This window comes from Haliotis cracherodii, unplaced genomic scaffold (genome assembly GCF_022045235.1).
Source record: "Haliotis cracherodii isolate W230 unplaced genomic scaffold, xgHalCrac1.p SCAF_4, whole genome shotgun sequence".
Lineage (NCBI taxonomy): Eukaryota > Metazoa > Mollusca > Gastropoda > Lepetellida > Haliotidae > Haliotis > Haliotis cracherodii.
Window position 1 is genome coordinate 71,937,754 of NW_027266297.1, and position 26,503 is coordinate 71,964,256.

The 26,503-nt window shown below is 43.2% G+C and overlaps 1 protein-coding gene across 1 annotated transcript; it reads left to right on the plus strand.

Moving 5' to 3' along the window:
* Positions 1-23,456, plus strand: LOC139480420 (uncharacterized). Its single transcript, XM_071263488.1, has 8 exons — positions 1-298; positions 4,970-5,101; positions 5,820-6,022; positions 9,092-9,189; positions 10,116-10,329; positions 14,529-14,654; positions 15,219-15,405; positions 23,341-23,456. The coding sequence occupies exons 1-8, from the start codon at positions 1-3 to the stop codon at positions 23,454-23,456; spliced, it is 1,374 nt and encodes a 457-aa protein (XP_071119589.1).
* Positions 23,457-26,503: the final 3,047 nt, after the last annotated feature.

Sequence of the window (26,503 nt, forward strand, 5' to 3'; positions counted from 1 at the left end):
ATGGATCGTTGTGAAAACTGGTTTGGCAAAGGATCTATTCGAAACAGCTCTCATGAGCAAGGGAACTTCATGGACCGGTTCATCCCCTATCGACCAGAGCTCAATGTGGAGAGCGCGCACATGCAGCTTTTTGCTCGTAGCCCCAATGGGAAGACTTTGCAGGGTGGGGTCGAATCTCCAGGGGTGAAGGAATACAGTCGGCGCCTGTCCGTGGTTCTAAATGAACAGCACGGAATTCTCCCGACCCACGGGTGTGGAACAACGTGCAACTCGCCATGTCGACCCACGACCACAAGAAGTAAGTACTGAACACAGGCCGGGTATAACAAGGGTTCATTCGCGCACCCCATACTAGAGGGGTGGTTATTGTCTTTGTACACGGATGCCCCCCTCCCTCTTTTAAAGTGAATTAGACATTTATATCAGTTCACCAAACATCCATGCGAATCACACCCGTCGATAGTTAATATGCACAAAGAGGACACGGGTGGCCCAGAAACCTATGATTGTGGGTTCGAATCCCTGTTCGCCCCGATTATGTTTCTAGGTTTGTCAGCACCATACCCGTGCTCGTGGGTTTCACCGAAGTGTTAAACGTCTGAGACCTGAATCACTTCGGGCTTTCCTCCCACATTAAGCTGACACTCCGCGATATAACTGGAATACTGTTAAAAGCGGCGTTAAACCCAACTCATTCACCCTCACTATACATTTACATGCAAATTTCCAAATCATAGAATTCTCCATTCCTTTTCCACAACGCTGCATTCTCGCTTGACGCCAATCGACGTATAACATCACCCTCATTCCTCGGACATAATATGTAGAAGATCGTTTTTGTTCGGGTGTATCTATAATGAAGCAAGTCCAAAAGATCGAGGGATTGTACGTTGGTCATGGTGTTGCACTATTCTTATAAAACCCCAATCGGAGAATATTTGGTGACACCGTCATGAACGTGTTAATTCCACTCCTCTCCGAAATCACACCATGTGTGGTTTGTCCTTCATTTTTCATTTGATATTTAGTTGAAAGTTATTTTGCAGAAATGTTTTAATACTTTACGTACACAGTAAGTACTGGAATTAAACAAAATTGCACTAAACAGGGCCAATGCAGGGGACTACAAAGGCTCTAATACGCATTTTACGTTATTGCATTCAAAGCAATGTTAAAATACCTACTAATTTAAAAAAATAAGAACTTTAAAAAAACAACCACAAAAACAAAAACAATTCTCAATAGAATTATAACTTTTAGTATTCGATGTGATGTATTTTAACGATCTCTGGTTATCCCCGGCCTATTTAATTTTAATGGATTCGAGACAACTTGAAAGTTATACCTGGGAGTGCGATTTACAAAGTTCTTTGAGTTTGTGATATATTATCTAGAAGGCCATGTTGTTTTGATGTACAATGTAGCTTCATAAATTCAATTTCTTTCTATTAGATTGCTCAGTTAATTGCCCAATTTGAATACGAAACTTGTTTTTAGTGGAAATGTTATTCAATCGAAGACCATTAATTAGTGTTTGTACTCCGATACGTTTTCCAACAGTAATAGATTTATTGCGAAATAAATATTATTGAAAACATTGTGGTGCTAATGTGTGTGCTGACGAATTGCATTGTGTAGAATTGCATTTATTTATACTAATGTATTCAAATCAGAAAGATTGTTGAAGTTATTGCAAGGCACACACGTCTGTGATTGATTAACGGGAATAGCATTGTGAAAGGAAATTCCCACATTGCACCTGTGCTAGACCATGTCTGGTATTTTGGGGCAAACATTTCTTAATGCCATACTTGCAAAACTTAAATATCTAAAGACCTTAGTTATTACCGATTCCTATGTCAAGTAGAGTAAGCCTTAATTGTCTGGATGCTGGAAACTGTTTTTGATTGAGGATGAATTCAAAGGAATAATTCTTTTGATGATGACCCGTTTTATCTTGGTGTTTTATTTTAATGAAGTAAAATGATACTGACTTTGTATTGAATGAAGTGAAGTGTGTATATATGTGTTATAGAGTAGTAACGATGGATCCCATAACGATTTCATCTTATTTGTCACCGACACTGTCTTCTTTAGGGATCACTAGTGTTGTCTTGTTGTCTAAGTCTGTGTACGTTAGTTGTTGCTGTCGTTGCTTGAAATGGTCCTAATTAAAATTACTTGGTTTTCTAGATGTTTGGGATAAGTTAGCCGATAACTGCATTGTTTGAACTTTGCTATTTGTTTTAACGAATTTTTTTTCAGAATAGTATTAGTAAACTAAAAGTTGTAAACTCTTTCAAGTATATATTTACTGCTCACAGATAGGACCAGAACAATGACGTGATTATTCTAATTAGCCTCTAATACGCTCCGTCAGGAGACACGTGTGGTACGAGTTGCGTCCCTTTAATGTCGCTGGTTTCCGGTGTTTCCGAGTGACAGCGGTAACCAACGAACCCTCAATAAGCGTGCACGCGTACACAGAGTTGGGTCCCTTTGGCGTGCCATAACCCCATGCAAACTCCGTGATTTAACAGGAACTCTGTACAAAGAGGCGTTCAGCCACACTCACTCATCCAGTTTCAAACTGGTAGAGCAACCTGGAGATAAAGGTCTATGTATCGTACCGGAGTGTCGCATCTATTATTACACCCTGTTCATTCTGGATGGGGTTCCGAAAAAATAGGTGTTATAACGAAGCTTCTATATAACCAGGGGTTTTGGTTTGGTTTGTTGTTTTACGCCGCACTCAGCGATATTCTTGCTGTATGGCGGCGGTCTGTAAATAATCGAGTCTGGACCAGACAATCCAGTGATTGACATCATGAGCATCGATCTACGTAATTGGGATACCAAGTCAGTGAGCCTGACCACCCGACCCCGTTAGTCGCCTATTACGACAAGCATAGTCGCCTTTTACAGCAAGCATGGGTTGCTGAAGACCTATTCTACCCCGGATCTTCACGGGTCTCTATATAACCTACGTTCGATTCCCCCACATGGGTACAATATGTTAAGCCTATTTCTGGTGTTCCGTTGTAATATTTCTGAAATTGGCGTAAAACCATACTCACTCACTCACTCTTACCAGCCGAATTACCAGCCGTCAACATTGGTGCCCGCTCGCCAGACGCATATACAACACATAGCTGTTCGTATTATTCTTCCTGTACACATTTTAAAGAAGAGTAGATTTTTGGTTCAGCTTGTTTTGAAATGGTGCGTAAGGCTTCTATTATTCATATTTTGTGCATATTAGTGAGTGAGTGAGTGAGTTGTGTTTAACGCCGTTTTTAACAGTATGTAATTACAGTTATATCGCGGCGTGTCAGCTTAATATGGGAGGAAAGCCCGAAGTGATGCAGGTCTCAGACGTTTACCACTTCGGTGAAACCCACGAGCACGGGTATGGTGCTGACAAACCTAGAAACATAATCGGGGACAACATGGATTCCAACCCACAATCATAGGTTTCTGGGCCACCCGTGTTCCCTTTGTGCATATTAACTATCGACGGGTGTGATTCGCATGGATGTTTGGTAGAACTAGGTGTATGGTGTATTTCAAGGAAATTAGGGAAAACATGCAGCGACTTTCTTCGTCCGTAGGTACTTGGGGTTGATAACATTATTCGAGGCGGGGAGTTTGGCCGTGAGGCGGTCGGGGATGAAAATGTCATACATTTAATTCATTATGGCCTTATGTTTATATCGAAGATTTTATATGCTCGTTACGTCCGCCACAATTTGCATGAAATGATGTGAAAATTATTTCAACGAAAACCTACTTTTGCAGTTGGTTTCCAGATTACATCTGCTTCTATATGGCAACCAAACTAAGAGTTACCTCCCTTCGAACGCTTACTCTGTTTTGCTGAATATTATGCTCGACAATTTCCGTCAAGCCTGATGGATGTGCCAGGCCGTATTTCGCTGACAGTATTGTATGATTATATTGCTGCCACGTCGATGTCAAATGTTTATAATCTTTACAATTATTAGTTGCATTACATAACAGTTGGCAATAAGTAATACTAACAGGACCCATCTGTGTAAACAACATGGTGTTAATGAAATATAGGGTAGGGATAGTATGTCAGCAAGCACATCAATTGTTTTACCCGGTTAAATAAAAAAATAATTAAAAGAATATAAGGATGAAGATAATTATTATATGACGTGATAGATTGACCAATCTCGTAACTGTATACTGAAACTCATTTCAAGACACTGTACGGTTATTTTATGGTGATTTTATTTGTACTTTGATAAAAACTAGCTAAGTTGATGTGGATTTCTTTTCAAACAACTGTACAGATTATGTTGGTAATAAAAATAATCATTGTAAAAGGCAAAGAATCCGATATTTAAATGCTTAAATTATAATTTAAAAGAATGTATTTTAAAAGTCGTATGTATTACACCAGTATTCGGGTCAAATAAAATACCAGTACACTTTTTATTTTCAAAGAAAACAAGGGTACCTCATTATTGTCGAGGGCGTCGACTATACATATATATGACCAGATGGTGAGACCCAGTGACTGATTGCGGTCATGAAACTCAGATTTGTTTGTTTGTTGTTTAACGCCGCACTCAGCAATATTCCAGTATTCTGGACCAGACAATCCAGTGATTGACATCATGAACATCGATCTACGCAATTAGGATATGATGACATGCATCAACCTAGTCAGCGAGCCTGACCACCCGATCCCGTTAGTCGGCCTCGCCGTGAATAGCTGGAAAATTGCTGATGCGGCGTAAAACAATATTCATCCATTCATTCCGTTGGTCGGCCCTTACGACAAGTAGTTTTTATTTTACGTCAAGCATGGGTTGCTGGTATTCATCAAACTATTTGTTTACCCCATTAGTACTGTTATTATGGTCGTAAAAGAACTCAATTGTGATAGAATTACTAAAAAGGCGAAGGTAAGGATTTCAAATTATTCATTTTGCAATAGGGTCCTCTGCCCCCTGGATGATGGACCTGGGAGACGAGGTGTTCAGCTCCCCTGCCCCCCGGGCTGTCAAGCGTCACGTGGCCACGGCCCCGGACAGAGTGTTAGACATGCCTGGCCTAAGAGATGATTTTTGTAAGTTTAGCTTTTTGGGGTTTAATGTAACCATCAGCCCGAGGCAAGAGAGTTAACTGACTAAAAAAGTCCAGTTTCCACACTTGCCGAACTAGACTGGTTATTATGGAGTTACATTTTGGCTGGACCAACGATTCTATGCATAGTCCAATCGAAATCCGGTTCGTTAACTGTCGTGCAGATTTCGGTCGATTGCAGGATTTGCAAAGCATGTGCACCGCCAACTCGTTGTCAGCAGATATTTTCATGTTCTTAATCAGGTGCTCACGTGATTTGATGCACTTCGTGATGTAAGACCCGCTTTATCGCAATATAGATCATGATTATCGATCAGATCGTCTTGACATGGGGCCGCCATTTTGTTTGAAACAAATGCAAGTGATACGAGAGGTGGAATCTGATTGGTCCATAGGAGAGGCTTAGAAGGGACATAACTCGTAATAACCACTGGTGGCGCTTCAATCAAGCCTGGAAATTCCAGCCTAGTTCGGCAAGGGCGGAAACAGGACTTTAAAAGTCAGTTAACTCTCTTGCCTCGGGAAGATGAATGTAACATGTATCCAATATTTCCAATTCCGTTGTTTTTCCATTACGGCTTGCCTTTGAGACCCACACATTAATGAGTTTAGACTGCACGTGAGCTGTATCGTAAAAGTATACACCAATGAACTGCTTTATTGGAATGCAAGTTTAATACAGATTTTAATTTCATGGTTAGATTGTAACGTATTAGACTGGGGTCCCAACGGCTGCATCGCTGTAGCACTGGGAGCCAACACCTACGTGTGGAACGTCAAGAACGAGGAGTGCAAGCGACTTCGCCTACATCTGCCCGAGCTAGACGACTTCTACGTGTCCTCCGTGGCCTGGAGCAAGGTGGGGGAGACGCTGGCCATAGGGACGTGTCAGGGGGACATCCTGGTGAGTACACACGCCCTCAGCAGGGTTGTACGTGACGCAGAAATGTGCGCCCAGTACGCACACATGTATTGAATGGACGCAAAAAGGAAATATATTGCATCCGGGTGACGCACAATAATATTCGCCCCGTGAAGATCCGGATTATAATAGGCCTTCAGCAACCCATGCTTGCCGTGAAAGGCGACTAGGCTTGTAAGAGGTGCCTAACGGGAACGGATGGTCAGGCTCGCTGACTTGGTTGATGCATGTCATCGCATCCCCATTACGTGGATCGATGCTCATGATGTCAATCACTGGACTGTTTGGTCCAGTCTGGATTATTAAAAGACCGCCGTCATATAGCTGAAATATTGCTGAGTGCGGCCTTAAACAACAAACAAACAAACACAATACTACTCGCTGTATCAGATTGACAGGAAATATGTAGCCGCTCTGTAATGAAAGTAATTATCAAATTTTACCATGTTTATAGTACAGCGCACGACACCATTCCATAACTTTACAGGAGCCTGAAATGTCCTGTGAGGACTCTTGAAATTAATTATTGGGCCGTAGTATAATCGTTGTCGATAGTTCCCGTCTGTGCTTGTCGTGAAAGGCGATCAAATTGATCGGGTGGCCATGGTCCATGACATGTTTGAGTACGTAGCCGACATTGCAGATCGCTGCTCACAATATCCATTACTTGGTTGTTTTGTCCAGACTTGGGTGGCCCAGTCGTCTAAAGCGCCGCAATGCGCTGTGCAGAGTTGCAAACGTCTGAGACCTGCATCACTTCGGGCTTTCCTCCCACACTGAGCTGACACGCCGTGATATAACTGGAATAATGTTAAAAGCGGCGTTAAACACAACTCACTCACTATGTCATTTTACCCTGACGGGTCGTTACTCATGCTATCATGAGTTGGGGTTATCACTGTCACTGGTTTGTCTGGTCCAGGATCAGTGTTTCAGACCGCTTTCATCCATCTATCGCATTCCACAGTGCGATCTTGGCGCGACGACTGTCCCGAAGACAATGTCTTGGTAGGGAAGTTACCATTGTCTTCGAACCATGGTCGCTTTACTGTCGGAACAACGCCGACGCAACCTTTACTCACACACAAATATGCCACATTGATGATATACACTGAGTATTGTATCGCTGTATATAAAATGTTATTTTGTTCAATTGTTTAAAAAAGAAAGGTTTTCTACCTATTCTCAGAGGCTAAAGAAACACGTGCTCCTATTTAACATCTTGTAACAAATAATAATCCTGCCTACTTTTCTTTATACAACCTTGTGTGATGTGTGGGGTTATTTCCTCTCAGATATGACGGCAGTGTGGGATTCATTTGTATCACAATGCACATCGTGAACACAGCTACCTTGGATGACTGACAAGTGATTTGTTGTGCAGACAATGAACAGATTTTCGACTCTGTCACGACATGTACTCCATGCCCTAATTATAGTTAACTTTCTGTTATCAAGACATTTATATGATCAGTTTAATTTGCGTCTAGTGTTGCGAGATGCTTTCCAGATTGAAACGCAAAGGGTAACACCGAAATCGTCACGTACAGAACTAAATTGTATGTTAATCATCACACAAGATCAGTGAATGATTAATACATGATATTGCAACACAATATGTTTACCATCCAAACAGGCAATACAAGGGGTCAAATACTTTTCAGCAGCAATAAGTACACTCGCCGAATTTATCAATAGAATATAATTAAAATATATGTTATTGATTATCTGGAATAATGTTGGAAGTTGGCAGGAATTCGGTGTTTACAGGTAACTGTCCAATCCATTTGTGAACAACTCGCGTTTTTCCGGGACAAGCCGAATAGCGACTCGTGGCCCTCTCGTGGCCATTTTTGCGACCGAGTTCCGTCTTGGCGCAAACGGGCATACCTAAAAAATTGTCAACTCGTTGCGTAATGGTTCACATATATTTCCCCATATATTATATATATATATTTCCAATGCAATTTAAAGCACATCGAGCCATGCGAAATTATACAGTATGATTGAACACATTTAACTGTGTCTTGGGTATATTTTTAGATGCAAGACATGTAAAATCAAAAATTATTTCTGAGGGATTCCTTGACGAAGAACTTGAAATCATACGTGCATTCTGATTGGTTTGTCGTACTTTCGCACATAACATTCATCGAGATGGGGGCGAGTCTTCTTCTTGCAGGTTACGGAAAGGCGCGAGTGGTGACAAATGTGTCCAATTCGCAAGTAGATAACATACAGCTTGGGTCGTAAAGGACTCGAATCGTTATCCTGTTAGAACTGCCCCAATACGAAAGTTCTCAAAAGTTCAAGACGCGTCTTTTTAAACCAGGGGAGGTAACTCTGATGACTTCCTGTCACCGACCTCACTCAACAATTTACTAACGCTTCACTTATTTGCTGCCACATAACGTTTTGTCTGAGACGTTTCAGCCTGCATATATTCTATAATGGACATGGCATCACGATAAACTGCACGATTGTTGAAATGTTTTGTGAAATAAGATCTTTGAGAGATCATTCCACCAATTCTAACCCGTGAAGATCTGCGTTTGAATTGATGTTCATCAACTCATGCTTGTAGTAAGAGGCGAAACATTCCTGTTAATGTTGTCACTGTTATAATGAATCATTTGTTCGTATTAGTTTTTGTTCGCCGCGAATAGCTGCAAAATTGCTGATGCGGCGTTAAGCAATATTCACTCACTTACTTATTAGTACTGTATGTGCTGGATTTCCCCTAAATTGGGTAATCAAGATCTATTTAATGGACGACATGGGTACAATGTGTGAAGCCCATTTCTGGTTTCCCCCGCCGTGATATTGCTGGAATATTGCTAAAAGCGGCTTAAAACCATATTCACTCACTCATTATTTAATGGAAGACTTAGTCTTTGGTAGCAACATAATGCAGTTCGTTTAAATTCAAGTATCTATTCAAATCAAGTTTCATGTGCATATGTATCAGATATTCAAATAACAGGGGATCACCCCATAATACCCTGGGCTCCCTACCACCAGCTCTGACTAGCTTCCTCCTTCGTCTTGCAGCTATGGGATGCTACAAGTATGAAAGTTGTCAAGAATTTCCGAACACGTGACCACTGCCACGTGGGAAGTCTGTCCTGGTCCAGAGATAAGCTGATAAGGTGAGAATAAAATGCATCCCCATGATCCACAGTACCGGCCCATACTCCACAATACCCCTTACTCCACAGTACTCCGTGATCCACAGTACCCCGTGATCCACAGTACCCCTTACTCCACAGTACCCCATACTCCTCAGTACCCCATACTCCACATTACCCCATACTCCTCAGTACCCCATACTCCACAGTACCCCTTACTCCACAGTACCCCATACTCCTCAGTACCCCATACTCCACAGTACCCCATACTCCTCAGTACCCCATACTCCTCAGTACCCCATACTCCACAGTACCCCTTACTCCACAGTACCCCATACTCCTCAGGACCCCATACTCCTCAGTACCCCATAGTCCACAGTACCCCATACTCCACAGTACCTCGTGATCCACAGTACCCCATACTCCACAGTACCCAGTGATCCACAGTACCCCATACTCCACAGTACCCCATGATCCACAGTACCCCGTGATCCACAGTACCCCGTGATCCACAGTACCCCATACTCTACGGAACCCATGATCCACAGTACCCTGTTTGCCAAATGAGCCGACAAGGGTGTGATAATAGTGGGCATGTGCGTCATCGTATACTGCCTACATGGGGTTTTGCTCATTCCTTCTTGACCCAGTTGATTATTTATAGCTCAATTCTTGCTTTCTCGCCCTGGAACAATACTGTGTATGTTATTCTTGTCACCATCTGCAAACAAATACATTTGGTCCTCTACAAAGCAATATAAAAACATGTTGTGACATCAAATATTGTTCTTATGTGTGAAGATAAGAACAATGGCAAACTTAACTAATATATCGTGACTCTTTAAGTTTCATTCTTCTGATGTACTTCGTAAGAGACGACTGGGGTCTGCAGATGAAAAACTGAGTGGGACTAAACATAACTACATATTTTTTCAATTCATTTTCAGTGGATCGCGCAAGGGTAGAATTTCAATCTACGACCCACGTGACCCCGTGGTGTGCAGCAGTTTAAGTGGTCATAAGCGTGACGTCACGAATCTGAAGTTGTCCCCGGATGAAGAATTCCTGGCAAGCGGAGGGGATGATGGGATTGTAAACATTTGGAGCATGCGCAACAACTGCGTCTACAGACGGATTGAGTCGCACAAGGCCTGCGCAAAGGTTGGTCACCCCCAAAACCAGAGGCACTTGAGGTTACTTTTTGCTACCCTGCCTGGCGCTGGGTATTCTGGGAATAAAACAAGGATCGGTCAACTCGGAGGCAGTATGCTGTGTCAGAGTAGGGTGGCCATTATAAACTGCGAAATGTATCTCATCTCTCTCCGGCCGTGATATTGCTGGGATATTGCTAAAAGCGTCGTAAAACCATATTCACTCACCATCATCTCACTTCTTTGTGGCGTTGGGGGCACGGGTGGCCCAGTCGTCTAAGGCGCCGCGATTCGCTGTGCAGAGTTGCGTCCCTTGGGCACGCCAGAAACCTATGATTGTGGGTTCGAATCCCGGTTCACCCCAACTATGTTTCTAGGTTTGTCAGCACCATACCCGTGCTCGTGGGTTTTACCGAAGTCGTAAAGGTCTGAGACCTGCATCACTTCGGGCTTTCCTCAAGCTGACACGCCGCGATATAACTGGAATACTGTTAAAAGCAACGTTAAACCGAACTCATTCACTCACTCTTTGTGCAGTTCCATTAAAGCTTCATGACGTATGACAAAAGAAAAATATTTGTTCGAATTTTCCTCTGGGGTTATTTGTCATCTACTTAAGTAGCTTAATATAGGAATAACTTCCTAATCAGGATAGCCCTATAAATATGTTTTCGGGACAAATCGATTCCGATGAACACATATTCCACTGCAGCCTACATGGTTACCCTCAATGAGGCGCTGTGCGTGTGTTATGGCAGATAAACGGATTTGTATGAGTTATGAAACGAACTTCGGCCTTGCCGTAACTGACGTGAACTTTGACCAACTTTTATTGTCGACTGGTCTGTCTACATATTCCCGAGGCAAGGGCGTCAACTGACTACAAAAGTCCAGTTTCCACCCTTCGCTGTTTCCACAACGCTGGTATGCCAGAGTTACATTTTGAATGGACTGTCTAGTCAATGCACAGTCCATTCAAAATCAGGGGGCACGGGTGGCCCAGTCGTCTAAGGCGCCGCGATTCGCTGTGCTGAGTTGCGTCCCTTGGGCACGCCAGAAACCTATGATTGTGGGTTCGAATCCCGGTTCGCCCCGAATATGTTTCTAGGTTTGTCAGTACCAAACCCGTGACCCGTGACCGTGAAGTGGTAAACGTCCTGCATCACTTCGGGCTTTCCACATTAAGCTGACACGCCGCGATATAACTGGAATATTGTTAAAAGCGGCGTTAAACCCAACTCACTCACCAAATCAAAATCACGTAACGCACTAAAAAGATTTCAGTCCAGACTCGATTATTTACAGACCGCCGTCATAAAGCTAAGATATTGCTGAGTACGGCGTTAAACAACAAACCAAAATAGATTTCAACGTGCAGATTTCCGTCGAGGGCAGGATTTCCAAAGCATGTATACAGATATTTTACAAACATTTTCATGTTTTTAATCAAGGTGTTCAAGTGATTTGATTCGGCGTAAGACCCGCCTTATTACAACATAGGTCCTGATTATCGATCAGATCGTCTTATTACAATATAGGTCCTGATTATCGATCAGATCGTTTTATTACAATAGAGGTCCCGGTTATCGATCAGATCGTTTTGGCTGGGCACCGCCATTTTGTTTTGAAGCAAATGCAACTGACATGAATGGTGGAATCTGATTTGTCACTCATTTTTCTTCAATCACGACTCGTTACTGAAACATGATATGCGACATGGCCACGTCCTGACGACCCTCTGGAAACAGCGAGTTATTTAAATAACGGAGTCATGCTTCACATGCGCACACGCTTGCACGCACAAGCTTGTCGTAAGAGGTGACCAAATGGATCTGGTGGTCAGGCGTGTATTCGTACCCCGATGTCGTCGATCGTTGCTCACAATATCAATCACTGAATTGTCTAGTCAACACTCGATTATTATTTACAATCATCGTCATATAGCTGGAATATTGCTGAGTGCGGTGTTAAACAATCATCACACAAAACCGTTTAATGTATGAGCAAAATTAGCATACTTAGTAAGATTCATACCTATCACATTTTCAAAAAATAATTCCTGAATACGGTTCATACCGTCGTGTCCAACCTGTTATTTGGGCACATCTGCAGCAATGTCTCGCCAATGATGAAAAAATACTCAACCTAAAAATACCCATGAAGAATAGGGGTAAAATATGTCGTCAGTGATCCATGCTTGCTGTAAAAGGCGACTATGCTTGTCGTAAGAGGCGACTAACGGGATCGGGTGTCAGGCTCGCTGACTTTTTTGATGCATTTCATCGATCCCAATTGCGTGGAATGATGCTCATGATGTCAATCACTGGATTGTTTTGTCCAGACTCGATTATTTACAGACCGCCGTCATATAGCTGGAATATTGCTGAGTGCGGCGTTAAACAACAAACACTAACACACACGCTATGTGAATGCACTTTCCTTCAATGCGACGTTATCCCTATGTCACTTCGCCTCTAGGGGGCACGGGTGGCCCAGTCGCTATGTATTGTTAGCGTCATGGGTATACCAATCAGCAATCATGTTTCTCATCTGACCTTAAGGAGGTAAGTGCTCAGACAGAGCAGTGACAGTGGATGACGCAGATGGAACATTTGATGAATTTAACGTTGGCATATTGACACCAGGTCCAACATAACGTGAATAAGATTTCATAGTCTTCAATCAAGACTTTTAACTTTTAAAGTACGATGGCCCATTAGAGACATGGACTTTTCCTATTTAGTTTTTTTTAATTTTCGCTTTACATTTCAGCGATTCTATAGCTACTTGAAAGTACCTTTTCCATGTTTTCGGTTGTTTTTATGCATGATTTATCACATATTTGTATGACAAATTGGGTTAATTTGCAAAAGGTTACCATAAACGTAAGTGAAATGTCAAAATATTGAAAAACAGACTCCATGTCCTTTATGGGCCACCGTACACAAGAGAAAAAAGTGTGATAGTCAATGTAAGTTTCTTACCCTACAGCCAGATTTAACGCCCATAATACGCCATATTAAATTCAGAGGTGTCTTGCCTACAGTGGGCTTACGAGTACATCAAATTTCAAAACACAGACCAGAACTATCAACACTCCCAATGGTCTATTGGGAGAGCGTCCGTCCGGAGAGCGGTTTTATTTACGCGGAAATAATAGGAATTGATTTACATAGATTTTGCGTTTATTTAAGTCAATATCAAGATTAGAATATTTTTTTCAGCTTCAGCATAAACCCAGATATTTTAGATTTAGGAGTTTGAATTTTATTTAAAGAAAACCACCTTGCAACAATGTCAATTTTATGGCAGGCGATTTGTTTCTTTTTCTGCAGCCTGGAGCATAATTATCTTTTTCAATAATCTTCCCGACCCGTGAAGATTCCGGGATAGAATAGGTCTTCAGCAACCCATACTTTCCGTAAGAGGCGACTATGCTTGTCGTAAAAGGCGACTAACGGGATCGGGTGGTCAGGCTCGCTAACTTGGTTGTTACATGTCATCGATCCCAATTGCGTGCATCGATGCTCATGATGTCAATCACTGGATTGTTTGGTCCAGACTTGATTATTTTACAGACAGCCGTTGTATAGCTGGAATATTGCTGAGTGCGGCGTTAAACAACAAACAAACAAACAAACAATAATCTTCCCGAATATCAAATGGTCGGTCCCTAATGATGTTAAACGAATCCTTCCCTCTGCGTTCAGGACAAAGGAGGGGAGTATAAGTACAAAACTTTGAGGAGTACCATGTTCAACTTTGGAATTTATTACTGTGTTTAACGTGTTTCATCTCGGTTAAATTCAAGTATTGAGTACCTTCAGGTATTTGGCTTAATCTGTCACTATAAACAGACTTGTTTAACTGACTTCACCCTAAATACAATATCCGTTGAAAGGAAAGGGACTCGGTATCTCGCTCCGACAGATCACAATAAAGTGTTAAAGTGCATGGTGATCTGTTTGGAAACCGCCATTGTGTTGTTAACCGGAAGTAGTTTCCAACAAAGATGGCGGGCATAGTAAGTTTAAGTGGTGAGTTTGGACCATTACTGATGGCCACTGTACGATTGAAACAATGGTTGGCAATTCAACCTTTAGATCTGTCCTCTAAACTTAGCCATTTAACTTAAGTACTTCATTAGCCTACATTGCGGTAATGAAACATGAAGAAACCGGTCCTTGATGTCATACTTTCTGTTGACAGGCACTTGCGTGGTGTCCATGGCGACCGAGTGTGATAGCGAGCGGGGGCGGTTCAAATGATGGTCACATCCGCCTGTGGCACGTGCATACCGGAGAAAAACTGACGGAGGTGGATACGAAATCTCAGGTGAGATGTCACCGACGCTTACAGTTTGATCTGAATTTGATGAAATATGTGTTCTCACTCTTTTTGCGCCAAAAGAAGGAAGTTCAGTTCCTGGTTCAGTCAATCACCCCCACCCCCCCCCCCCCCCCCCCCCCCCTCCCCCTCCCACCCCCCTCCCCGACATTGGGACAGATGTATGGATAAACATATACTAAGTCAGTTCCTCACAATCCGCGTTATGTGATGGCAGTGTTTTGTTTGTTAGAATAGATGACCAACGTAATGCAGTGTCTTGGATGGGCTGCGGTCTTTAAAGACCAACACTATAACACTGGGGATTTGTACTTAACTGAATATCACTGAAGATCTACGCAATTGGGATACGGTGACGTGCATAAACCAAGTCAGCGAAGTCAAATGCGCGTAGACCAATGATATATCTAATTAGCTCGGTGACAGGATGAGTATGCTCTCGATTTTCATATTTTTATCCGATTTTTGCGACGTGAAATGTCAAACTGTCAGAACTTGTTAAATTTCAATGGCCAGCCTTAGCACGCGGTTGTATTCAGTTTTCGTGCGCAGGTGTGCAGCCTCATGTGGTCGTCTGTGTGTCACGAGCTGGTGTCCAGTCATGGCGTGCCGAATGCCGACAAGAACAGCATCCACCTCTGGCGGACACGTCTGATGAAACTGGAGCAGACGACACGACTGCAGCAGCACAGCAGACGACCGCTGCATCTGGCAATCAGCCCCGACGGGACAACTCTGGGTGAGTTCAGCTTGTGACTTTATAACCAGATAACCTCTGGTTTGTTATCAATTTTTATATAAACACTATTCATCTTCCCAAGGCAAGGGAGTTAACGGATGGTAAAAGTCCAGTTTCCACCCTTGATGAACTGGGCCGGAATTTCTGGATTCGGTCGTAGCGCCACCAGTGGCTATTACAAGTTATGTCCCTCCTATTGACCAATCAGATTCCACCTCTGATGTCACTTGTATTGAGCGTCCGTCCGGAGAGCGGAAGGTCCGGGGTTGGATCCCCGGTCGCGTCATACCAAAAGACGTTAAAAGATGGTACAGTCCGATGAATTGCAAACCGTGGAAGGCACATCGCAAGCACGCATGTACTGCACGTTCTGTGGTAGGGGAAATGACAGAGCGTTAGAGGGGCCGTCTCATGATAATTTCAGTCGCAATCTGACTCGCTCATGCCATAGATCTCGTCGTGGGAACTGCTGGTGCCTGAACCGACAGCTACTATTATAGGTTGGACTGTTGCTGGCCGTAGTCCATCTCGTGACCAATAACGTGGCTCTATCTCGTCAACGACTGTGGCCACACAACGCCTCCATGTTTCTGCTGTTACCCGACCAAGGGATTCCTTTACGAGTTGTTCAACGTCTCGTAATGTGAACGTTGTGTTCGATCGTCCAACGTCACCCTTGACGATGCCCCATACCAACTCGATTGGATTCAGGTCGCAGTGATAAGGTGGCAGTCGTAAGACAGCGTGACCCTGACCCTTGATGTAACTGTCAACTTTATACACGGGGTCAGGTTTCATAGTTTTGAAGATTTCTTAGAGCTGTGGTTTCGTCGCTCGAGAAGGAAAGGTAATGTTCCTCCGTTGCAGCCAAGTAACCATGTCTCCTTTACGGTTATTAGAGGTTGGAGTCTTGCTTTCTGGATCCTGCACACTATGATACGGTGCATTGTCCATGACAATGAGAGACTTGGTAGGCAAAGCAGGGACTAATTTATCTTTCACCCACTCCAGAAATACATTGCCGTTCATTTCTGTGTGGTAGTCCCTGTTGTCTTTGGCCTTGGCTCTAAAGACGAGGTCACAGTCTGGGAGAAAACCCTGACTAGCATGCCAGCATGGAGAACTATGAGTCTTCCACCCGTTCCCATTGGTAACTTTCTACCAGACTCCTTACAGTCACCACTGGGTACCCACTGACTGCTGGCTGTGTGTGACGCATTTACCCATGTCTCATCTAAGAAGACGGGCTCATATCCTTCTTCACGTTTCTGCTTGATGGTACGAAGGTAATGATTTCGGAGACTAACAATGTCCGACCGTTCACACAACACAGCCCTATTTTCTCCAGTTATCTTTTTGTATTTGTAACCAAATGTATGCAACAGCTGCCATAGTTTGTACTTTGTAACACGTAAATCATGGTCAGTTTCAATGTGTTTCTTCAAAATTCTTAAACTTGCGGCATGGTATCTCGGTGGACTGGCACTTTAAAATCGGAATCAGTCCAGACTAGTTAGTACAAGCACGCACACGCACACGCACACGCACACGCACACGCACGCCTACACGCACGCCGTACACACGTAAGAGCTTGGACCAACGTAAAACCCAATTTCACCACCTCACCCTTGTCTCGGGAAGATGAACAATATTATTTACAATGCAACTTACTGTATTTGCTTGGAAAAGCAACTAGAACTCTCCTATCATGGGTTTGAATAAGCCCCCATACTATAATTCGGTCTGTAAGACACCATAGCTTAGCGCGTGTTTCAAAGTGGTAATCGTGTAATACCAACTTCCTTGGCATATTAAGATGCTGGGATACATAGCTATCAAGCTGAAGTTCCCTTTGTTTGTTGTTAAGGCCGCACTCAGCAATATTCCAGCTATATGAAAGCGGTCTGTAAGTAATCGAGTCTCGACCAGACAATCCAGTGATTGTCATGAAGAGCATCGATCCACGCAATTGGTATACGATCCCATGCATCAACCAAGTCAGCGAGCCTGACCACCCGATCCCGTTAGTCGCCTCTTACGACAAGCATGGTCGCCTGATACGGAGCTAGATGAAGTACTGCTCAAGTGGGCGAAATGTCCCAACTCAGTACTCAATCCACATGTATGTCTACAAACATGACAACAGCCAGGCCCTGTCATCACACCTCGGGCCAGTCCGCAACCCGGGCTGCATGCTCTTACTGTCATGGCAAATCATGGCGTTCGTTGACCAATGAAATCGACCGACGGCGTGATCTGTTGCAGTGGACGGACAGTGTGGACTACTGACGAACACTTTGATTACAGATACTGTTTTCCAAAGCATTAGCATTAATCACGCATGGTCATCAAAAGTGCTTTTCCGAACGATAAATCCCAAGCAATGACGAGCGCTTTAATCCAACACACATCGCACAAACAACGACCGTGTGACCTAATACCTAGTTCGTATTGGGATCATCTTGTTCTTTCCTACTGTAAACACAATGAAATGGCTTTGACCTTTTTGTCCCAAGCTTTAAAGAAAAATCACTTGGGTTGTAAACAGCATGAAAATGATGAGGTTGGTCGGCCAAAGGTTTGTCAACACCGTTTGCAGGTGGTACCAGACATGTATGGTATGTGTTTAAAATGGCGTGTTAATTGATCACGAACGTTAAACATTCGCCTGATTGCGAGTCGTTACAATAAAGATTTTCACCTACGACCGGAAGTGAGATGAACCGGAAATGATAAAATCCCCCGCGCTTTGTAAGTAATGGATGGCTGGTGGCGATCGATAGGTTTCAACATATGCGTTTGGATACCCATGAAGGCTCGCATTACACGCCTTATCAACACACGCCTTATCAACACACGCCCGCCTTATCTGCGTTAGACAACGTCGCTATATAAGTGCAATAATCTTGGACGCGACGTTAAACCCCATTTCACCTCACCTCACCTTCACCTGCATTAGACAAGTTCGTTTTGACGGATAAATATTTCTTAATTCCTTTCCTACAGCAGTAAATGGCGTATACACATGTGTATATTAGACACATATTTATTAACTGTACTCGTATTAGATCTATATAGTCTTACAACACCAGAAATAAACAAGGGAAACTAGTGTGTTATGTTTTATTCGACGATAAAGTAATCTGTTATCATGGTCAAGTAGGTTATCGGGAATGTTGTAGTTGGTTTGTTTGCTGTTTAACGCCACACTCTGCAATATTCTAGCTATATGACGGCGGTCTGTTAATAATCGAGTCTGGACCTGACAATTCAGTGATTAATATGAGCATCGATCTACGAAAATGGGATCGATGACATGCATCTGGAATTTTGTAAAAAATGATTCATGTGGCCAGTTCATTGACACATTCAATCATTCACTGCACGTTGCGGGTGCTACCGGTAGGGCAGGACATGCTTACCCTTTTCGCGAACACCTGGTGTCATCGCTGATTTTCAGTGATCCATTCATATACTTTCCACAGCTATTTGCCCTTTACGCCAAGTGAAATCTGTTACGGCAGAAAACCTGGGATGGTTCTTCTCTTGCACTGACAATTTATATTTAGAAGATTTATCATTTTTAAAAAGGGTTGGTTGAATATGTAAATTTACATATTTCAATCACTTAAGACACATTATATGTACCCTGTTGAGATATTTCTCTCGTGAAACCCATCAATAGTTTGTCTGACATCATGAGTATCGATCCACGCAATTGGGACACGATGACATGCATCAACCAAGTCAGCGAGCCTGACCACCCGATCCAAGCATAGTCGTTTTGAACGGCAAGCATGGGTTGCTGAAGACCTGTTCTACCCCGGATCTTCACGGGTCGGTTGATGCCTGTATGCACTAACGCATAAACATGAGATAGTCAAATAATTATTTTTGAAAATGTTAAAGATATTAAACTTTTCATCTAAAAAAAAAAAAATTTATTTGAATTTTTGAAGACATTATTCTCTCAATAATTCAAGCTGATAATTAATGCTTGACAAGTCCTAGGTAAATGGGAAATTTGACTGCTTCATATTGAACACGTGGTGGCTAGAACGTCGTGCAAAGACAATCACAAGCGAGTTCACAGTATTCAAGTATTGTTTAAATCCTGCTTTGGTGTTTTGAGACGTCCATTTAAGGTAAGCTTCTACATGTATATCGGAGGTACTCCTGTTGAATCGATATACTCGATTAAGAGGTAACAAGTCAATTGTTGTAAGCCCCATTTGGGACTGCGACCCGCTGATGCCCCTCCTGGAGTCGGTGGGCACTGTGTTTGTTGTTACTGTTGTGTTGCATCATTAAAAAGCTGTACAGCATTACGGCAACCTGACAACACTGTGAACATATCTTACATCAACGCGCCTACCACACGTACAGAACTTATACCTTACATCAACAATCCAACCACACGTACAGAACATATACCTCACATCAACACTCCAACCACACGTACAGAACATATAACTTACATCAACACTCCAACCACACGTACAGAACACATATTACATCAACGCGCCTACCACACGTACAGAACACATCTTACATCAACACTCCAACCACACGTACAGAACATATACCTTACATCAACGCGCCTACCACACGTACAGAACATATAACTTACATCAACACTCCAACCACACGTACAGAACACATATTACATCAACGCGCCTACCACACGTACAGAACACATCTTACATCAACACTCCAACCACACGTACAGAACATATACCTTACATCAACACTCCAACCACACGTACAGAACATATACCTTACATCAACACTCCAACCACACGTACAGAACACATCTTACATCAACGCGCCTACCACACGTACAGAACATATACCTTACATCAACGCGCCTACCACACGTACAGAACATATACCTTACATCAACGCGCCTACCACACGTACAGAACATATACCTCACATCAACGCGCCTACCACACGTACAGAACATATACCTCACATCAACACTCCAACCACACGTACAGAACACATCTTACATCAACGCGCCTACCACACGTACAGAACATATACCTTACATCAACACTCCAACCACACGTACAGAACATATACCTTACATCAACGCGCCTACCACACGTACAGAACATATACCTTACATCAACGCGCCTACCACACGTACAGAACATATACCTTACATCAACGCGCCTACCACACGTACAGAACATATAACTTACATCAACACTCCAACCACACGTACAGAACACATATTACATCAACGCGCCTACCACACGTACAGAACACATCTTACATCAACACTCCAACCACACGTACAGAACATATACCTTACATCAACACTCCAACCACACGTACAGAACATATACCTTACATCAACACTCCAACCACACGTACAGAACACATCTTACATCAACGCGCCTACCACACGTACAGAACATATACCTTACATCAACGCGCCTACCACACGTACAGAACATATACCTTACATCAACGCGCCTACCACACGTACAGAACATATACCTCACATCAACGCGCCTACCACACGTACAGAACATATACCTCACATCAACACTCCAACCACACGTACAGAACACATCTTACATCAACGCGCCTACCACACGTACAGAACATATACCTTACATCAACACTCCAACCACACGTACAGAACATATACCTTACATCAACGCGCCTACCACACGTACAGAACATATACCTTACATCAACGCGCCTACCACACGTACAGAACATATACCTTACATCAACGCGCCTACCACACGTACAGAACATATACCTTACATCAACGCGCCTACCACACGTACAGAACATATACCTCACATCAACGCGCCTACCACACGTACAGAACATATACCTCACATCAACACTCCAACCACACGTACAGAACACATCTTACATCAACGCGCCTACCACACGTACAGAACATATACCTTACATCAACACTCCAACCACACGTACAGAACATATACCTTACATCAACGCGCCTACCACACGTACAGAACATATACCTTACATCAACGCGCCTACCACACGTACAGAACATATACCTTACATCAACGCGCCTACCACACGTACAGAACATATAACTTACATCAACACTCCAACCACACGTACAGAACACATATTACATCAACGCGCCTACCACACGTACAGAACACATCTTACATCAACACTCCAACCACACGTACAGAACATATACCTTACATCAACACTCCAACCACACGTACAGAACATATACCTTACATCAACACTCCAACCACACGTACAGAACACATCTTACATCAACGCGCCTACCACACGTACAGAACATATACCTTACATCAACGCGCCTACCACACGTACAGAACATATACCTTACATCAACGCGCCTACCACACGTACAGAACATATACCTCACATCAACGCGCCTACCACACGTACAGAACATATACCTCACATCAACACTCCAACCACACGTACAGAACACATCTTACATCAACGCGCCTACCACACGTACAGAACATATACCTTACATCAACACTCCAACCACACGTACAGAACATATACCTTACATCAACGCGCCTACCACACGTACAGAACATATACCTTACATCAACGCGCCTACCACACGTACAGAACATATACCTTACATCAACGCGCCTACCACACGTACAGAACATATACCTTACATCGACGCGCCTACCACACGTACAGAACATATACCTTACATCAACGCGCCTACCACACGTACAGAACATATACCTTACATCGACACTCCAACCACACGTACAGAACATATACCTCACATCAACGTGCCTACCACACGTACAGAACATACACTACTCCGTGACAGATTAACTATAAAACCTTGTGGAACAGAAGGCGGATAAAACAAGTTGTAGAACTTTCTCTTTAAATGATCATTAGTTTCATTACCGTGTTGATCAGAAGCCATGCTCAGAAACATTATCTTCTCAAATTATTAACCATTATAACGGAAATCTGGATGTGATTGTCAAAATGAAACTGAATGAGGAAAGTGGCCGAAAATGTCAGTAGATTGAGACTCGCCATATTGGAACTATCTATTGCGCTGGAATTAAATACAAATATTTCCAAAAATACTAATTTAAACCCCGTAGAACATAAAGACTTATTAAAGAGTTTATCAAATGAAGGAGGAGATCATTGTGTCATCATTGCTCTGCTATGATGGCATCCGAGTTATGTGTCCGCCCCGGTGGTGAGATTTGTATCCATTTTGATACAGCCGCAAGCTCTGATGTATGGAGCTTATTGTTAGTGCGTGTAGATATTGCAGCACTGGGAGCTTGTACAACGCACCAGGACAATGGCGGCTAACTTTCAAACAGAAAGTAGTAGTTGCCTGGTAAAATTTTGTTAAAACCTTTGCTCGTGGCGATGTCGACCGAAGTTCGAGGCCTCACATGGGTACAATATGTGAATTTGTTTCTTTGAGTCTCCCGTCGCAATAGGTCTGGAAAACCTACCTCGCTCACTCACTCCGCCCACTCCACTCCACTCCACTCCACTCCACTCCACTCACACGGATATCCTCCGTGGTCTAGTGGTAGAGCGTCCGCCCGGAGAGCGGAAGCTCCGGGGTTCGATCCCCGGCCGCGTCATGCCAAAAGACGTTAAAAGATGGTACTTGTTGTTACCCTGTCTGGCGCTCGGCATTAAGGGGCTAAAACAAAGGACTGGTCGGCTCGGAGTCAGTATACTGTGTCTGTATCCATGTTAAACTTGCGGCATGGTATTTCAGTGGGCTAGCACTATCAATCAGCATCAGTCCGGACTAGTACAAGCAGCCACACACACACGTGCATGCACGTCGCTATATAAGTGCAATAATCTTGGACGCGACGTTAAACCCCATTTCACCTCACCTCTCACTCACTCACTCTGCAATGCATGTGTCCTTGGTTTCAGCATCCCTGGGAGCAGACGAGAATCTCTGTCTATGGAGATGCTTCCCATCGCCCACACCAAAGAGTTCTTCCTCCGATCACGACTCGCCGCTCCAGCTCACCAAGTCCATCCGCTGAACATCAGACACGTCAACAAGCAAAAGTTGAAAATGTAATCAATAAACATAATTACTATTCCTACACTCATAGCAAATGAAATGGTATATGACCACGTGTTTTCATGGGACGTTGACCAAGATGCGTGGCTTCAGACTTCATTGAATTTTGATATGTTATTTACAATTCATTTAAAAAGGGTTTTTTTCATTGCATAACTTATGACTGTTTTGTTTTCCGCGCTATTTGTTTGTTATATGGGAAGAGGGGTGAATATATTCTTCCTATACTACTTCCTGTACAACTGTTAACAGGAGGTTGCGACCTGTAGAGTCAAGACTGTGCAACGGACAAAATTATTTTCGTTTGTAATCTTTCAATACCCAATCCACTTTAGCTACAATGGAATATGGATGGTTTTGAAATATGTTGCAAAATTGTTTATTTTTGTTGTAGCACTAAGTGTTTCCCTGGCAGATATTCCTTTTATTATTGACCAAAAACCTTTTGTAGTCCGCCATTTGACGCATACACGACATGGTAGCTAGCTGTGTTGTTTGTTGTCAAAACGGAACAACGTTTTGTAAACTACATAAGAAACTATTCTACGTTCAATAAACATCTCTATTGTTAATTGAGACTGTTTGTGGTTTGTCATCAAACTCCCGCCCAGTTCAACAAGGCTTGGCGTGTTGTGGGCCTGTCACTCGTGGTAGAAAACTGAGCTGGATTAACATGCGTTGCACACAAACAGTGAGAAAAGGGACGTTTCTCGCTTCAGGACGTTACTTTTGCCGTTTAACCAAGCTTAATCAAAACGCCCATTTCTGTTGTCCCCCGCCGTGATATTTCTGGAATATTGCTAAAAGCGACGTCAAACCATACTCACTCACTCACTCGCATAAAAACAACCGGTTTTTTTTTAATCTTGGAGTTATCCGATGCCCATGCGGGCGGATGGTTTACATCTTCCCGTGTTTTTTCGGATGAACAATTGACTTGGTTTTGCATGTGTTTGTGACACGCCGAAGGTGGGGCAGGTTCCGTTCACGCTACTGTTAACTTTACAGGGAGTGTTCCCACCTCCTCACTCGCTGGCGGCCCGTGAAGATCCGGGGTAGAATAGGTCTTCAGGTAAAAGGCGACTACCGGGATCGGGTGGTCAGGCTCACTGACATGGTTGATGTATGTCACCGTATCCCAATTGCGTGGATCGATGCTCGTGATGGTAATCACTGGATTGTCTGGCTCAGATTCGATTATTTACAGACCACCGTCATATAGCTGGAATATTGCTGAGTGCGGCATTAAACAACAAACAAACAAACTTAACGAATTGATACATCGCATGACGCGTTATGACTGAATCCACCTAAAATCCTCATTTATTCATAATTGTGACTTACATCCGGGTAACAAAAGACCCCCAGTTCCCCATCTTCCCCGGGGCACGTTGAAACTGGGCTTTGAAAGTTGGTTAACTCCCTTGCCTCGGGGAGAAGCCAGTTTCCGAAAATCCTTGAAAATATAAGTTGTCATATTTTTCTCAATTGAAAAATCGTTCACTGGATTTGCTGGTTGTTCTGAAACTTATTGTGCTTAGGGTGAAACAACATTGTTTGACTTCAACCTAAGGAGACCAGAGAAGATCCGGGTTAGAAAAGGGCTTCAGCAACCCATGCTTGCCGTAAAGGGCGACTTTGCTTGTAAGAGGCGACTGACGGGATCGGGTGGTCAGGCTCGCTGACTTGGTCGATGCATGTCATCGTATCCCAATTACATAGATCGATGCTCATGATGTCAATCACCGGATTGTCTGGTCCAGACTCTTTTATTACAGACCACCGTAATATAGCTGGAATAATTCTGGGTGCGGCGTTAAAACAACAAACAAACTTCAACCTAAACAGAAGAATTGTCTCTTGAAGAATTGACTGAAAAACATCTTGCCGTAAACAAACGTTTAAGTCTCGTGATGTCTAACTTGTCTCTCACATTTCATGTTTTTAAGTTAAAAAAGAAATGTGTAATTGAAAATTATTTGTAAAAGCATGTGAAAGATAGTATTGTCACGATATGTCATCCCACGTGTTGGAGGTATAGTTAACATGTTCACAAATAGTATACAGGAAGTTAATCTGGGCGAAACTGGCAGCTTTAAGCACTGTTCATATAGAGATGTGTTTTAACTGTGAATTGTCTCGCGTGACGACGAAAGCTATAAACACCGACGTCAATTATAATGGACGGCTAATCGATATCGATGTGCGATACCCCAGCAATAACATTGATTAAGTGGTGCGGCAATTACGGAAAACAGTAGGATGCTTTGTATCGCTAAGTTTAATGTGTTTCACGGAAGCTTTTCTTCAATGCCCTGATAGGGATATGTGATCGTCGCCACGCGATACAAACCACGAGGCTTTAACGCTTCAACGCCGGCGACAATTGCCTATGGATGACTGAATCACCGCACAGACAGAAACTACTGTGGACGCTTATAAACACATCGATTATTGTTGTGGTGCTATTTATTATTGACTTTCGGGGCGGTCCGGTAGCCGAGTGGTTAAAGCGTTCGCTCGAGACGCCGAAAACCAGCTTAAGATTCCCAAAAAGGGTGAAGCCCATTTCTGGGCTTGAAATTGCTTGAATAGTGCTAAAAGTGGCATAAAACTATACTCACTATTATTCACGTTGACCAGTGGGGGACACGGGTGGCCCAGTCGTCTGAGACGCCGCTATTCGATGTGCACGCAAGCAACCGAGGGTTCGAATCCCGGTTCGCCCCGATTGTTTCTTGGTTTGTCAGCACCATACCCGTGCTTGTGGGTTTCATCAACGTCTGAGACCTGCATCACTTCGGTTTTCCCCCCTCATCAAACTGACACGCTGTGATATAACGGGAACACTGCTCAAGGCGTGTTAAACCCAACTCAATTTTATATCAGTAAAGTGTTACGCCTTTTTCGTATTTTCTAGCAATGTCATGCCAGGGAACACCAAAGGGCTTTACACATTGTACCCTTGATGGGAATCGAACTCTTGTCCAATGCTCCACATAAATA

Coding starts and splice junctions, on each gene's coding strand:
- LOC139480420 (XM_071263488.1), top strand. CDS start 1: ATGGATCGTTGTGAAAACTGGTTTGGCAAAGGATCTATTCGAAACAGC. Junction 9,190..10,115: donor TCCAGAGATAAGCTGATAAG/GTGAGAATAAAA, acceptor ATTCATTTTCAG/TGGATCGCGCAAGGGTAGAA. Junction 14,655..15,218: donor AGGTGGATACGAAATCTCAG/GTGAGATGTCAC, acceptor TTTCGTGCGCAG/GTGTGCAGCCTCATGTGGTC.